This window comes from Melanotaenia boesemani, chromosome 6, assembly GCF_017639745.1.
Source record: "Melanotaenia boesemani isolate fMelBoe1 chromosome 6, fMelBoe1.pri, whole genome shotgun sequence".
Classification (NCBI taxonomy): Eukaryota; Metazoa; Chordata; class Actinopteri; order Atheriniformes; family Melanotaeniidae; genus Melanotaenia; species Melanotaenia boesemani.
In genome coordinates this window covers 16,699,214-16,711,379 of record NC_055687.1, presented here as the reverse complement: position 1 = coordinate 16,711,379, position 12,166 = coordinate 16,699,214, and the positions used below count along the sequence as shown (strand labels likewise).

General features: G+C 38.6%; 1 protein-coding gene across 1 annotated transcript in view; it reads left to right on the top strand.

Moving 5' to 3' along the window:
- clcn1b (chloride channel, voltage-sensitive 1b) overlaps window positions 1-12,166 on the top strand; it is a 32,801-nt gene that overhangs the window by 5,692 nt on the left and 14,943 nt on the right. The window contains exons 2-8 of the mRNA XM_041987879.1: window positions 4,785-4,989; window positions 6,027-6,158; window positions 6,389-6,517; window positions 6,620-6,753; window positions 7,101-7,178; window positions 10,022-10,100; window positions 11,879-12,004. Of these exons, the coding sequence (XP_041843813.1) occupies window positions 4,785-4,989; window positions 6,027-6,158; window positions 6,389-6,517; window positions 6,620-6,753; window positions 7,101-7,178; window positions 10,022-10,100; window positions 11,879-12,004 (883 nt within the window). The remainder of the gene's footprint in view (window positions 1-4,784; window positions 4,990-6,026; window positions 6,159-6,388; window positions 6,518-6,619; window positions 6,754-7,100; window positions 7,179-10,021; window positions 10,101-11,878; window positions 12,005-12,166) is intronic.

Below are 12,166 nucleotides of genomic sequence, written 5' to 3'. Positions count from 1 at the left end.
CTTGTTTCTCTTTAAAAAAAAAGATGCACATTTTGTTAATGACATATAAACCAGCTTTAGGAGATAAGAGGCCCAGCGCAGTTTGAATGTTCCTGAAATACTTGGCATGAAGTTGAACTGCAGACTTCAGTAAAACAGGGTTTTGTTTGCTTTTCTCTTTTAGCCGTGTCGTCTTGCCTTAATTAAAACGTGCCAGCTTGAATAATGTTTGGATAAGGCATGAAACGGTTATTGTGCCTGTTAATTAGTGTATGCATATGGAGACATGCTCTTGTGGAATTTGTATGTGAGGATGGAGTATGTGTGTGCGTGTGTGTGCAGGGGGGGTTAATCTCCTGATCTGTCCATCAGTGAGCGGGTCAGATTTTATCATTAACCTTGTGCTGCAGGACAGGACTATATTGTTGTAAAGCTCCACTGCGCACACGCTTTCGTTCGGCACACATATAAACACATAAACACAAACTCTGCCCACTGAACAACCCACACAAGCACACTCAACCATCTATGAATATGCAGCTCTCCCTCATGAGGGATTCAGGAATGTGCTATTATTTTTTTAATTAACTCTCAATGTCATCCTGCCCTTAAACCTCTGCATCTATTAGCAGCGCTCGCTGTGGCTGAAGCTCTTTTTTTCTTTAACTCAGTGAACCTGTTTCTGAATTTGTTTATTTGTAAGTTTGCTTGGATTTTTTTGTGTTTTGTTGTACGTATCAGCTTGTTAAAGCTGGCTCAGAAAAGGTCAGATCTGCAAATGTGTTTACAGCACCTAAACGCTCACCAGCATAATTTAGCCAGAGACTTTTTATTTCTAACACTTCCAGGGAGGAATGGTTTACATTTTTTCCATTTTCTCCTCCTGTGAGACTTGCAATAAGCACAACCAAAGCAGCTGTAGTTCTTACATGAGTTCTCTGTAGATGCTATTAATGAGAGGTGCAAGTGTCTGAGCTGCACGGTAACGCCTGGCTACTTTCATGTGTCCATAGAGAGATTAGAGAGAAAAGAGTACATGGAAGTAATAGGAACCAAGAGGAGAGGAAGGGGGAACCTTAAAGAAATAAAGAAGTGTGAGCAGGGGAGGAAGAGGAGTGAGACGAGGGCTTTTTATATCTTTTTGTTGTGGACAGAGTGGGAAGGTCGTTTCATCTTCAGGGAACCAAACAACAACAGCAACAATGTTCAAAAGTGTGAGAAAGTTGAGGAAATTCTTGTCATTGTAGAGCCTTGTACAGTTAAGTGTGTATGTAGATATGCAAGGTTGCATGGTGACACAATGTATACTCAGGGTTGACAGATGAAAGAAGCAAATTCACCTGACACGAATAAATTACAGCTTCCAGTGACCTTCTCACGCTGTCAGTCTCTTTCAGTTGTGCTTTAGCACACATGAAACTGCAGAGTTGGAGCTTGTTTAAATTATAACACATATGTAATATGTCCACAATACAGTCACAATTCAAGAATCAAGGTTTTGTTTTATGCACAGTTTGTGTTATCTTGTCATCTTTAAGTTGTATATCCACACAAAATGACAGAATGAATTAATATGTACTGTGTGAGTGTAAAACACATGAAAGCTGAAGCTTCATTACCCACTGCCACCATAAAGGTTTTGGTGGTACAGTTGCATTTTGGATCATGTGTGACAAAGATTTTGACAAGAAGGACATGTTTTAATCATTGACTGCCATTTATTTATTTATTTATTTATTTAAAGTTGTCCCGTCCTGGGCAAGAGGAGCTTTATGGATATAAGGCTGTTCTTGATACTTAAGTATTATTTTTTTATTTTACATTAGTTTTTTTTGCTGAATTTCATATTAATGCTGGAACTGAGAGAGGGTATGAAAGAAAAGAAAGCAAGCAAAAGAGAAAAGGAGAGTAAAAAGTAGAAATCACAAACAGAAAAAAATCGAGCTGCTACACCTGTAAGAAAACAGAAAACGTCCTACGGCTGCTGAACTGAAGACATACTCTTGTAATGGATCATGTTTATACTCCCATTTAAAATAGCAATCAGGTTCTCTTTTAGAAAAGCACATGAAAGCTAGCTGGTCAACTGAGTTGATTTAAAAAAAACATGATCTGTTATCTTTTCACACTTACTTTTAAAGATGATCTCTTGGGAACTAGTTTATCCATATTGACACTGGGCAATATACTTCAAACATCCTGAAGCACCTGTCAGTCCTGGCCAAGGGTAAGATGATGACATATTTTCTTATCAAGATATTACCAGTGTGGAAGCAGATCTGCCATGATGCCACCGTACATATGCATTACTGCTGCTTACTTGTATATGTGTAGAGTTTTTTTTTTTTTTAGAAACCACGTCTTTTTGGTATTGATGTCAGTGGGTTCAACTGTGGGTCCTCTAGTGTTGTGGACCTGGTGTTTTCTTACTGGATTAGGTACCCAGCATTAAAAAAATGCCCCATGACACAGATAATTATGCACACACAATTAAAAAACAGTGACTGACACATGTGTTTGGACTGTGGAGATCCACCACGGTGGATCATGAAAGCTCCATGAAAACTGTCTGTAAAGTTTTTATTTTACTGAATCCTCTGGATTTCTCTTAACTGAAGAAAGGAATGGGAGAAAAAATATTTCAGTAACATTTATTTCTCTCTCTGTGAACAGTTCAGAGGTTCTTGTTGCTTCTGTCCTGGTTTTGATGGTGCCTGCTGCCAGGGGCTGTTTGATGATGTTGATGGATTAGTGCTTTGGTGTTAATGTGTAGTGCAGCAGTGTCGGTGGTGGCAAGGTTGTCTGGTGTGCAGGACAGGAGACAGAACAGAGACAGAGCTGCTGGCATATCATGCTAAAGACAACTGATGAGGAACAGGTAAAAACACCAGGACCAAAGGCTCCCTCCTTCTGGTCAAAGGGTGATTTGTTTGTCTTGTTTAATTCTAATATATTCTGAGTGCGAAGAAGTCTTTTCTTCTCTAATCTTCGGAGGTTACTCCAGTAGGTCTTTTTATGGCTTTTCATGGCTTTACTCATTTCTGTACACTCAAAGTATGGAATAAATAAATTACATAGAATATATTGTTTTATTATTTCTACTCACTGGGATGGATTAAGATGGAGGAAAAGTAATAAGATTATTGTTCCATATTATAATTGTGAATCCTCTTCTCTTTACTTGAATGAGTCACAGTCTTTGTTTGGGTTTCTATTGACCAAAAGAAATCAAATAATTCATTTTTTGTTATAATGTAACTCCAAAATGCTGATTTCTGTCTCAGCTGTGATTTACTTTGCTTAATCTGAAGCAAAAGATAGAATTTTTTAAAACTGATTTGTTATCTGCTCATTGCTGCAAGTCATTTAAACTCAGATGTAAACCAAAAGAGTGGAAGCTTATGTGGAGTAAAAACTTACTTGAAAGCTGCGAGAAACAACCTCTGCTTTGACTGTTTTCACTGTGCGCTGCAAGTACTGTTCTATCTACATGTGCATATAGACAAACAAAACAAAACAGCTTATTTCTGTCAAAGACTTTGCAAATAATTTACTGTAATTTGACTTAAAAGAAAGAGTCAAGCTGTGGATAACTCCACATAAAATAATCTAGAACAAAAACAACAAAGAACATACTTAAGAATAATACATAGTACAAAATGAGTAAAACTTTGAACAGTTACTTGCATTTATTTATATAACTCATATTTTTTGTGTTTGCTAGTGTTCTTTGGTGAGTTTGAAGTTTGGCATTGTGCTGAATAACAGTTTGTGGTTCATAGTGTTTAGTAAGATTTAAAATAACTCACTAGATGATTTAGAGGCATCAAAGGTTTTCAAAAGCCTCCAGCAGTAACTGCATTGCCACCTGCTATGTGGTGCATTCATGTATTAATTATAAACTTCTATATTAGTCACTTTGTCATGTGGTTGTATTGAGTCATGTATAACAGCAGAATGGTTGAGTGAAGCTAGTTTTTGTGCACTTAGACTCAGAAATATAATTTGCCCTGGCTCACCCCCCCAATCAGCATCCAAATATTGAAGCATTTCACAGTAAATGAGGTTGCAGATTGTTGCTGCACCTTTATTTCATGAGTTCAGAGGATAATTATATGCTGGTAGCTGATCTTTCATCCTGCAGGGCCTCCTGGTTAGATGTGCCAGCTCTCCTTTCCTGTGTGAACATGAGACAGAAATGCGTGGCAGCCAGCTCTCCTTATGATTTAGTTTGTGTGCTGGGATGCATGCGATTTACAGGGTTTAGTTGCACCTTGTAGCTGCACTGGGATGTGCAGTGTTTTACAGCTTCAAACTGCTGCAAACTGATCACGAGGTGTCGTGTTTTCTGACTGAGTGTTTGTGTGTTTGGCAGTGTGTGCGTGTGTTTCTGTGGTTGTAGGTGTAAAGCACACATTTAGTGGGAAGGGGAAGATGTGGAATGTTCTCTCCTCCAGGATCTCCTCCTCTGGCTCTTCGCCAACCTCTTCCTCCACGTAGGGAGGGGTTTTTCCGTTCTCTATGCCCGTTTTGTCTATTTCTGTCTACCAGGGTATTCAGGTTGGTGTGTATCCCTTACACACACGATACATACCCATCACTTTCTTTCTTTCTCAAGACTGTCTGCACTGGATCTCAGTTTTTATAATCAAAGCTATTTCTTCCCGTCTTCACTGTCTGTCTTTCCATCTCTCCCTCCTCTTCAATCAGTCATGTTGCTTTGATTCATTGCAAATCACAAAAAATATGATTTCTTGACTTTGCGTTTTGTTACTCAAACTGTCAGTGTTTCCCTTGGGTTACAGCTGTACGGAGAGTACAGAGAGCAACTGGGAAACTTTGCCCGACGGGAGGCTGCCCGTCTGCTGACAGAAAGACAATGGAGAAGACAAGCAGGGGAAAACAGCCCAGACCACAGAGGCCACAGCCAGCGGCATCTTCATCATCACCCTGTGACCTTGGAGTCACATCAAAGCCATGCCAAGCCTCGTCCCTACTCCAAATGCCAAGGTGAGCAATGCCAATGTGGACATACAAATGCCTGCAGTCACATTTACAGAAATTCACACAGAATTTTAAAAAGATGGTGTGACAGCAGGTTCTACAGGATTTTCTGAGCAATTTTCTAAATAACCTCCACGTCAACATCAATTGTTCTTTGCTAAACATTGTTTTATGACACAACTCTGCAGAGACAGAACATTTACCTAACAGCTTCAGCTTCTGGTTACTTTGCACATTATGATTATACATGCAACATGATGATCTCATTAAATATGACAGTTTTTTAGTACCACTGGGACTTAAGGCAGTAGAATTTTAAGCATACCAAGATAGCATACCACGAAGGTACTCTTCTTTCGCCCACCCTCCCATTTCATCTGGGTGGGTTGGGTGGCTGTTCATCTCAAGCCCAGGTCCTCTACCAGAGTCCTGGAACTTGAGGGTCCTACGTCGTATCTTAGCTGTTCCTAGGACTGCACTCTTCTGGATGGAAATGTCTGATGTCTCTCCAGGTATCTGTTGGAGCCACTTCTCCGGTGTGGCCCCTACTGCTCTTCCTTGGTATTTTTCCAGTTTCTCATGTTCCTTCTTCCTGGTATTTCCATTGTTGGGGATGGCTACATCGATCATTACGGCTTTCTCTTGCTGCTTATCCATGATCACTGTGTCTGGTTGGTTGACCGCCACCATTTTGTCAGTCTGAATCGGAAGTCCCACAGAGTCTTGGCTCTCTCATTCTCCACCATATTGGGAGGTGTTTCCGCTTGTGACCTAGGGGTCTCCAGTCCATATTCTGCACAGATGTTTCTGTACATTATGCTGTTATGGTTGGTTATGGTGCTCCATGTATTCTTTGCCTATATTTTTTAACCACAAATCATTTAGATCATTCTGACCTTCATTTATTTATTGTAATTGTTACAATCAATATTAAAGTGAGTAAATCCCTGTCAGATACTTTTATCATGACCAACTTTTAGAAAGTATAAAAACTCTGATGATAAATAGACTCAAAATTATTTGTTTTTATTTCTCTAACCCAGACTGTTTGGCTCGTGTGCGGCGGTACATAGTGACAAAGATGGGGGAGGACTGGATCTTTTTGGTTCTTCTGGGGCTGACTATGGCTCTGGTCAGCTGGACTATGGACTATGCCAGTGCCAGGAGTTTGCAAGGTAACACTGGTCAAACTTAAAGATATTTTGATGTTTGATAACACAGTTTTTTTGTTGTTGTTTTTTCCAGCGGCAGAGAATTCTTATCATAATAATAATAATAATAATAATGATAATAATAATAGTAATAATGTTATAATGTTCTTAACGTTGCAACAGGGAAGTAAAAATGTAAAATAATTCATGTTATTATATCTCTGCATCTGTTTCTGCTGTTTTCTGTATTTCAGCCTACAAATGGATACATGGAGAGCTTAAGGGCAATGTGCCACTCCAGTACCTTGCCTGGGTAACATATCCAATAATCCTTGTCGTCTTTGCTTCTCTCTTCTGTCACCTGGTTTCTCCGCAGGCCATTGGTAAGCTCTCATTGCTTGCCAACCATATTTTTTTACTTATAACCAGCTTTTTCCCCCTAATAACTCATCTTTTCCTCTCTCTTTTTTTTGTATCTTTGAAAGGTTCTGGTATCCCAGAGCTGAAAACCATCTTGAGAGGTGTAGTCCTAAAGGAGTATCTGACTCTCAAAGCCTTCATAGCGAAAGTCATTGGCTTGACTGCTGGTCTGGGCAGTGGGATGCCAGTGGGCAAAGAGGTAAACAAACCTACATTCTATGTCTTTACTGTCTTTCTTGCTCCACCCTGCATCACCACAATCTTTCTTTCTGCTCTTTTATACAATACTGGGGGTGTAATAAATCATCTCATGTCATGTTTTCCCTCACTTGGGACTGATGCAATTTATTTAAGTCCAGCAAAAGAATGCATTAATTTTCCCCATTACAGGGCAGGACAACTGTCCCATCTAGTTACTACTCTATGATTTATCTGTTCAGATACAACACAGCCCAGTTTAGACTCTTTGTTTTGGAGACAGTGATTTGTGTGGATAACATTACATGCTGCTCACCTGTGTCACTAATACTATCCCATCACCTCCAGGGTCCATTTGTTCACATTGCTAGCATCTGTGCTGCTGTGCTGAGCCGATTCATGTCCATCTTCTCTGGAGTCTATGAGGTAAGCCGAAGCCCTGACCAAAAGTCACTGACCACAGTTAAAATACGAATGTGCATGAAGAATGCAGCTTTTCTAATAAAACTTGCTTTGTTGTTGTCTCTGTTGTGTTTACAGTGTTCCCACTAGCTTTAAAAGTCTTTATTTTTCAGTGTGGGTAAATACTTGGTGGTCTGCCAAAAATCAGACGTGCTATTGGCCATCTGATTTAACCGGCTGGTGCATGCCTCAGTGTTTCATAATTATTTTTTTTTTCATCTACTGTGCAACACAGGATATCATCCTTTCCAAAAGGGAATAAGTGAGTCAAATGAGGTCTAAACTTTGTTAACATGTTTGGATCCAGTTTTTTATTTTACATTGGTTTAAGTTACCCCTTACCATATGTATTTTACCCACAGCTAAAGAAACTTTCAACATGATCAGAAGAGATAGCATTGTATATTAGATATTGGTTTTAGCCGGTTGAAACAAAGATAGAAATAGATCTTAAAAGTTCAAATTCATATATTAACACTGGAACTGCAGTCTGTGCTCCCTGGGTTAACATAATCAATTGATTTTGGAGATCCTCTGACCTTTGAATTTGAGTTTTAGATTGTCTAATGACTTTGTTTATACTTTTTATTGAGCAAGGCAGTAACAAACAAAACTTCTATAGAGTTTTAAATTGATTAATCATGTTATGTTTTTATTAGCAGATATTTACTGAAATGTTTTCATGTTAAATGAGAAAGATAAAAAGAAGCAAGTGGGAATCCTGTGACTGTATTTTTTTTTTTTTTTCTGCCTGGCTCTCAGTCTCCTCTTCTCATTTCTCCAGTTTCTTTGCGTTGATCATCCCCTCACACCACATCTGTGTTTGTATCACTGTATTAATAGTTTGACCATGTCTGGCATGTGTATTAACACTGACCTCCCATGTCCCTGTCTCCCTCTTTCCCTGCTCCTTTTTTCAATGTCCACCCACATCCCTTTGGCTTCTCCCCCCTCTATCCCTGCTTGTGTGTGTCCACCTGTCTGTTTCCAACCTTTACCCTTTACCCCAGAACGACACCCATAACCAGGACCTGTTGGTGTGTGCGTGTGCCGTGGGAGTGGCCACCTGTTTTGCTGCCCCTGTAGGAGGCAAGTCTCGCCCTGCTGGACTGGATGCAGGTCTCTGGTCAGCTTTGCCCTCCTCAAATAACATCAGTGATGCAAATGTGGAGGTTAAATCTGACCTTAGACTAGTGTGCAGCATTATAAGTATTTTAGCATGACTAATTCATAATAAAGACTGCACCTTGAATTATAAGATTATAAAATGAATTAATTATAACTAAAAGTACTTTTAGTTTATTTGTTGTCTCATTTGTAAACTAGTTACTGCAAATATGTGAAGGTCAATTCATGGTTTCCACTTCTATGTCTAAAGATAGCTTAAAATTTAAATACAAGCAGTAAACATGTGCTTCTATCACCAGAGTAAAGGTTAGCCAGAACTAAACCTCAAGTGCTCACTAGTCTTTTCATGCATAGGGGTCATTTCAGCGGATACCTATTTAAAAACTGTTTTCACGTATATGCATGAGTGAGGATAGTATATATGCAAATTAGCTACTGCCACCCACTGAAGAATACATAAATAATTTATATAAGCTTATAGTATACATACATTTTAACTACCAAGTTTGCCTCAGTGACAAACAGGAAAAGGAAGATGGTACAGCCATATTTTATAATATACATATACTATGTATAGATATGATATGAAAGTATTACTTAAATAGTTAATAGAATCGATAAAAGACTATTAAATACATGAAAATCAAAAATAAAGTAGTAATTTATTGTATGTGAAAAGAATGTTACACTGTTTATTAAAATATATACATATCCATGAAAAGGCTAGAAAACATCGTTCTGGTCAGCAAGTAAAGTTGTTCTGCTTATTTTATTTTCCTTGAAAAGATGAAAAGTACTCAAAGGAAAATGGTTTATAAGGCTGCTAAACAAGAAGCAGGCCAAGATGGTGACAAAACATTGTGAAATCTGTATCTGTAAAAATCTTTAGAGCACATTTTTTAAACACAACCTTTCCAGTTTATTTTACCACAAAGTTCATTTGACTGTATAAACCACTGACAAATAATGGACTCTAATGATGTGCAGCCACAGAATCCATGAATTGGCCCTAAACAAAATATAATGAAAGTTATAACAATGATCTTAGAGTCCCTGTGAAGTCACCAATAAGAAGAAAGTAAAACGTCTTTCTCTTCTTAAAAGCTTATTTTTTTCCTTCTTTTGAATAAATCAAAGATCCAAATTTTAGTTGCTTTTTAAGTCAGCTTTAAAAGCTTACATTGAATCATGTATTTCAAGGTCAGTATTGATCAGCCGAAGTATTTGATGTTTGCTACCTTCAGTTATTGGTCTGCTGTCCGTTGCAGGGATCTGTCTCCACGGACGATGTGACCACTCGGTTTGTTTCCTCGTTGCTTGTTTGCTTCCTCTGGAGACCTAATAGTCCTTTTTGCATGTGTATCGTCATCTTTATATCCTGTTGTAGTGAAATGTTTTTGTCAATATTTATCTCACTTCAGTGAGCATTATTTATTCACTTTATTCCATTTTGCTTCCTCACTGTCAATTTTCCTCCCATGGTTCCCCATCCTGTCCTTTCCACCTTGATCTTTTGTTCCCTCTTTCGCCAACTCACTTTCCTTTCTCACTGTCAATGCTCCCATTCTGTGTCATTTCCCTTTCTCATCATCTCTCTTCTCTCACCTATCAACTTCTCTCTCACCCCTTCACCTCCCTCTCGTTTTTTTCCTTTTCCTCTCTGTTGTCTGTGTCAGTAGAACCCTTATGGTTACACAGATATACTGACTGTTGGCTGTGCCGTGGGGGTGGGATGCTGTTTCGGCACTCCTCTAGGAGGTACTGTACAACTTGCATGCTGCTTTTCTTCCATACCTCCTCCTACACTCCTATACAATATTGTAATTAGCTGCACTCTTTAAGTCCTTAGATATGTTGGTTCCAGCATTTCAAAGTAACCAACAGTGGAAATCTTCAAATTGTTTTCGTGCACTTTCTTAAACACTTTAACCGAGTTTGGAGAATAGATCCAGACTGTGTGCAAAAAGCTAATTTGTTTTTAAATTATAAGAAACCATTGCTTCAGATGTATTTACGCTAAGATATACCTTCTTACTTTACTCAACCACTTTCAGTGTCTGCTTATTTCAAAGGCTGCATGTTGCCCAAAAAAAACCCTGATCAGAGTTTCTAGGATGAAAATATTACACTATTACTGTAGATCTGGATTTAGAGCAGAAACTGATCCAACATATCAGCACCAGAAAGAAGAAACTCCAACAACATCCAGTCCCTTTCACCCCAATGACTTCCCAGTCTCAGTGACAACATGCCTGCTAACATAAGATGTCAGTTGTTTGCAGCTCTTCTTCACCTCTGCTCCTCCTGAGCCCTAAATTTAAGTTCTACATCCTCAAAATGGTAAACTGGTTGCCACGAAACATTACACCAACATATGGGAATTGTTGCACAATAAAAGGCTTTTGTCCGATTTCGTCTCCTACAGAAACCAAAAATGTTTGTTGAGAAACCACTTAACATTATTTAGAATCAGCTATGTTATGCTTATCTATAGAAATGTAATGATGGGTTAGATATGAAAGAGCCCCACAGCTACAACAGCAAAGATCGGTGATGTAACTGGAACAAATGAGCTTCTGAAGCAGAAGTGAAACAATTAGGTCAGATTAATTGATTTAATCATTCTATAGATATTCTTTAGTGTGCTTCACTTAAATATAAGAATTTGCTGGGACTGTGTGGCTTTCTGACTTAAAAACGTTTATATCTGGGCTGTGTGACACTAAAGAATGTTAAAGATGTGAAATGCTGAGAATTTCTCAGTATTTCTTTAAATGTCACATAGCAGCAGTCTCTCAGTTAATCAAGACAATAATCTGGTGCTTAGTAATGCAGATAATCATTAGAAGTAGTTTCACTCCTCAGAAAGTAATCTTGTTCAAAAGTAGACAGAGACTTTTGTAATGATTAAGTGCTGTAGAAAGGTCTGTTGCGGGACTCCTTCCCCTTCTTGAAGATTGTGTTCTGTGGCAGCATGTTGAAGCATGCAACTCTTTAAAGTTAGGATAAGGATCTAAATATTCATAAATATAAGCCTTTTGCACCATACCTAAGTCACAAAATACTAAAAACCTGGCATATTCAAGGTTTAATGTAAATGTTTACATACTAGAGTCTTCCAATATTCTTGTTTGAATTACTTTAGAATATTTTAGTTATATTTTACTGCTTCACATTCTGATTTCATTAGTGTGTGTGTGTGTGTGTGTGTGTGTGTGTGTGTGTGTGTGTGTGTGTGTGTGTGTGTGTGTGTGTGTGTGTGTGTGTGGATGTGTGTGTGTGTGTGTCTGTGTTTACTTGAAAGATGGACAATGTTATTTACTTGTGTTTGAGTGTGTTTACTCCCTGTGGTCCTCCTGTTGTGTATAATTACACCCTCAGCTTCAAGGGTTTTTGGACTCATTCAACTAATCCCTGTCTTCTCTCACCTCCCATTCCTTCCTTTTCCTCTCCTTCCTTTCTCTCATTTTTCCTCCTTTCTGTAAACCCTCCTCTCCTTCTCTCTCTTCTTTCCTCTGTCTTTCCACCATCACCAGGGGTGCTGTTCAGTATTGAGGTCACGTCTACCTACTTTGCTGTGAGGAATTACTGGCGGGGATACTTTGCAGCCACATTCAGCGCTTTCATATTCAGGGTGCTCTCTGTCTGGAACAAGGATGCTGGTGAGAAGCACTTTTAACACTCGAGCAGCCCAAGAAGCTGAGTTTGCAAATTTTCTTTTTTTTTTTTTTAGAAAAAATGCTGAATATGATAGCTAAGTAATATTTGCCTCTTAAGATAAACCAGAAATGTTTCAAGTCATCACCTACAGTTTAAATGCAATT